We start from the raw sequence: 2,500 nt of genomic DNA on the forward strand, positions 1-2,500 counted from the left end.
TGAGTGAGTGAGTGAGTGAGTGAGAGAGAGAGAGATAGTGTGTGTAGGAGAGAGTGTTTATTTACTGTACTTACTTTTCTCCTTCTCCACCTCCATGACTTGTTTCTTCCACTCGTCGAAGGTTGGGATGTCCTCTTTGCTCGGCACGGAGGGGTCCGTCTCCCTGGCAGCGCTGGCATCCAGAGCCTAGCACACACACACACACACACGCACGCACACACACACACGCACACACGCGCACACACATACACACACACACACACACACCTGTTTTTGCTTTGTAATGGTACAGTATGATGCTTCGTGATATACTGTGTGGTAGCGTATGATGTATGATGTTTCGGGACGTATTTTGGTGTTAGGACCTTTGGCATTTTGTCATATCTGGATGAAAGACAGATAAACAGACTTGGACACAACTCAGAGACACGTCACACACCCTGGCCACTACTGACCAAAGGTCACGCCGCATGACGTCAACAACGCAACGTACTCCCATGCTCAACCTCTTCACATGCAGCACTTTCTTGTGTGTGTGTGTGTGTGTGTGCGTGCGTGCGTGTGTGTGTGTGTGTGCGTGTGTGTGCGCGTAAAAGGACCTTTTATCCAAAGAAGCCCAGAACCACATAGAAACACTGGGGCGACGTGCATGTTTCCTGTCACATGTCGGACACTGGGAGGCGCTGAGCCTGGACTGCTGTGGATGACCTAAGCGGGTTCTGGGACCGGGAGGAGAAAGTCCAAGAGCCGCTAATACAAACGCAGCGGCGTCGGTTTCGGATCTTTGAGAGAGACGGGCGGGTAACGGGTCTGCGGCACGACAGCGCCGGACCCTCACTCCGTCTCTCTCTCCCTCTCCCTTCCTCCCTCTCCCTAATGAGTCTCTCTCTCTCTACCTCCCTCCCTCCTCCCTCTCCCTAATGAGTCTCTCTCTCTCTCTCTACCTCCCTCCCTCTCCCTCCCTCCCTCCTCCCCCTCCCTAACGAGTCTCTCTCTCTCTACCCCACTCCCTCTCCTTCTCTCCCTCCCTCTCCCTCTCTGGAAGTGGAAGGTAGTGAGCGTTTAGTGAATGAAACATTGATGAGGCAGCTCTTAGGGTTAGGGGTTAGGGTTCAGCCTCGGTAGTGAGTGCTTCCTGAATGAACCACTGATGAAGCGGCTCTTGGGCAGAGCTGGAGGAGGCCGGCGAGGCTCTGAGTGAGCGGCGGCGCCCGAAGCGGGAGCCTAGCCTCGCACACGGGGGGCCAAACCTCCGCGTCCCCCGTCACACTAAGCTCTCTGCGTCTCTCCCTCTCACCTGGGAGGTGTTGCCCCCCTGGTCCAGCTCAGGGAGGCCCTGGTCCCGGTCCTGGTCCTGGTCCACTGGTCCTGGAGGCGACTGGACATCCGCGTCGGCGCCAGAACCCTGGCCCTGCTCCGGGGACAGGCTTTCTACAGGGTCCACATCCACACTACAGCAGGGGGGAGGAGGAGGAGAGGGAGAGGGAGAGGAGAGGAGAGGAGAGGAGAGGAGAGGAGAGGAGAAAGGAGGAGGAGAGGAGAGGAGAGGAGAGGAGAGGAGAGGAGAGGAGAGGAGAGGAGAGGAGAGGAGAGGAGAGGAGAGGAGAGGAGAGGAGAGGAGAGGAGAGGAGAGGAGAGGAGAGGAGAGGAGAGGAGAGGAGAGGAGAGGAGAAAGGAGGAGAGGAGAAGGAGGAGAGGAGGGAAGGGAATGGGGGAGATGGGGGGGGGGGGGGCAAATAACGGATAGAGAAGGAGAGAGGAAGAAAAAATAAGCCCACTAAAACGCTGTTAGCACACACGAAAACAGCAGGACATTCACATCACTGAACAACTACACCAACAGTCTGTCGTGAGGCGGCGACTAGCGACACATCCGGTAAAGACAAGAGGCCGGAAGGAGCTAACTGAGCGCACCGACAGAGGGAGAAGCGAGGCCAGCGGTCGACCGCGGAGTGGGCTGGTTACCTGTTTATACCTGCACCTGCTTGTGTTCCGACCAGGCCGGTGGAGCCACTCACCTGGGGAAAGGACTGCCAAAGGGAGGGGATTCGCAGGTTGCCAGTTTGGGGCGGATCAACCCGCACTGCGAGCCAGAGAGCTTGGCTGAGACAAAGCTGTCTACGGGGGGATCGTCTCCAGCACTGGCAACCCGCAGAGGGGCATCGGCACTGGCGAACCACACTGCGCTGAGGGAGAGAAAGGACACGCCATTTACCCATCGCCTCCTGGGAGGGAGAGGAGCGGAGGGAGGGAGAGAGGGGGGGGGGGGGGAGTGGGCTACAGAGAGGGAGATGCTGGGGGAGAGTGGGGGGTAGGTGGGGAGAGGGGGGGTTGGGTAGTGTACATATGGGTGAGGGGGGAGGGGGGGGGGCTTCAGGTGCATCATGTCCAGGTGCGCTCCATTTTGAGACGGGAAGCGAGCGCGGAAGCGTGCCTGTGTCCCTGTGATCCGGTCATCCAAAGATCCCGACGACTTGATCCAGGTGTGTCTGTCCAGAGT

At 58.1% G+C, this 2,500-nt stretch overlaps 1 protein-coding gene across 3 annotated transcripts in view; it reads right to left on the reverse strand.

Annotated features, from left to right (window-relative positions):
- The window catches only part of suco (SUN domain containing ossification factor), a gene marked incomplete at its 5' end in the record, with an annotated part of 55,629 nt that overhangs the window by 22,474 nt on the left and 30,655 nt on the right, over positions 1-2,500 (reverse strand). For 2 of the 3 annotated variants that reach the window (XM_084444731.1, XM_084444730.1), the window contains 3 exons: positions 75-186; positions 1,298-1,451; positions 2,019-2,186. In XM_084444731.1, the coding sequence (XP_084300857.1) occupies positions 75-186; positions 1,298-1,451; positions 2,019-2,186 (434 nt within the window). The remainder of the gene's footprint in view (positions 1-74; positions 187-1,297; positions 1,452-2,018; positions 2,187-2,500) is intronic. The other variant, XM_084444732.1, reaches the window with a different exon arrangement.

The sequence above is a fragment of the Borostomias antarcticus genome, assembly GCF_949987555.1.
Source record: "Borostomias antarcticus genome assembly, chromosome: 10".
NCBI classification, from domain to species: domain Eukaryota; kingdom Metazoa; phylum Chordata; class Actinopteri; order Stomiiformes; family Stomiidae; genus Borostomias; species Borostomias antarcticus.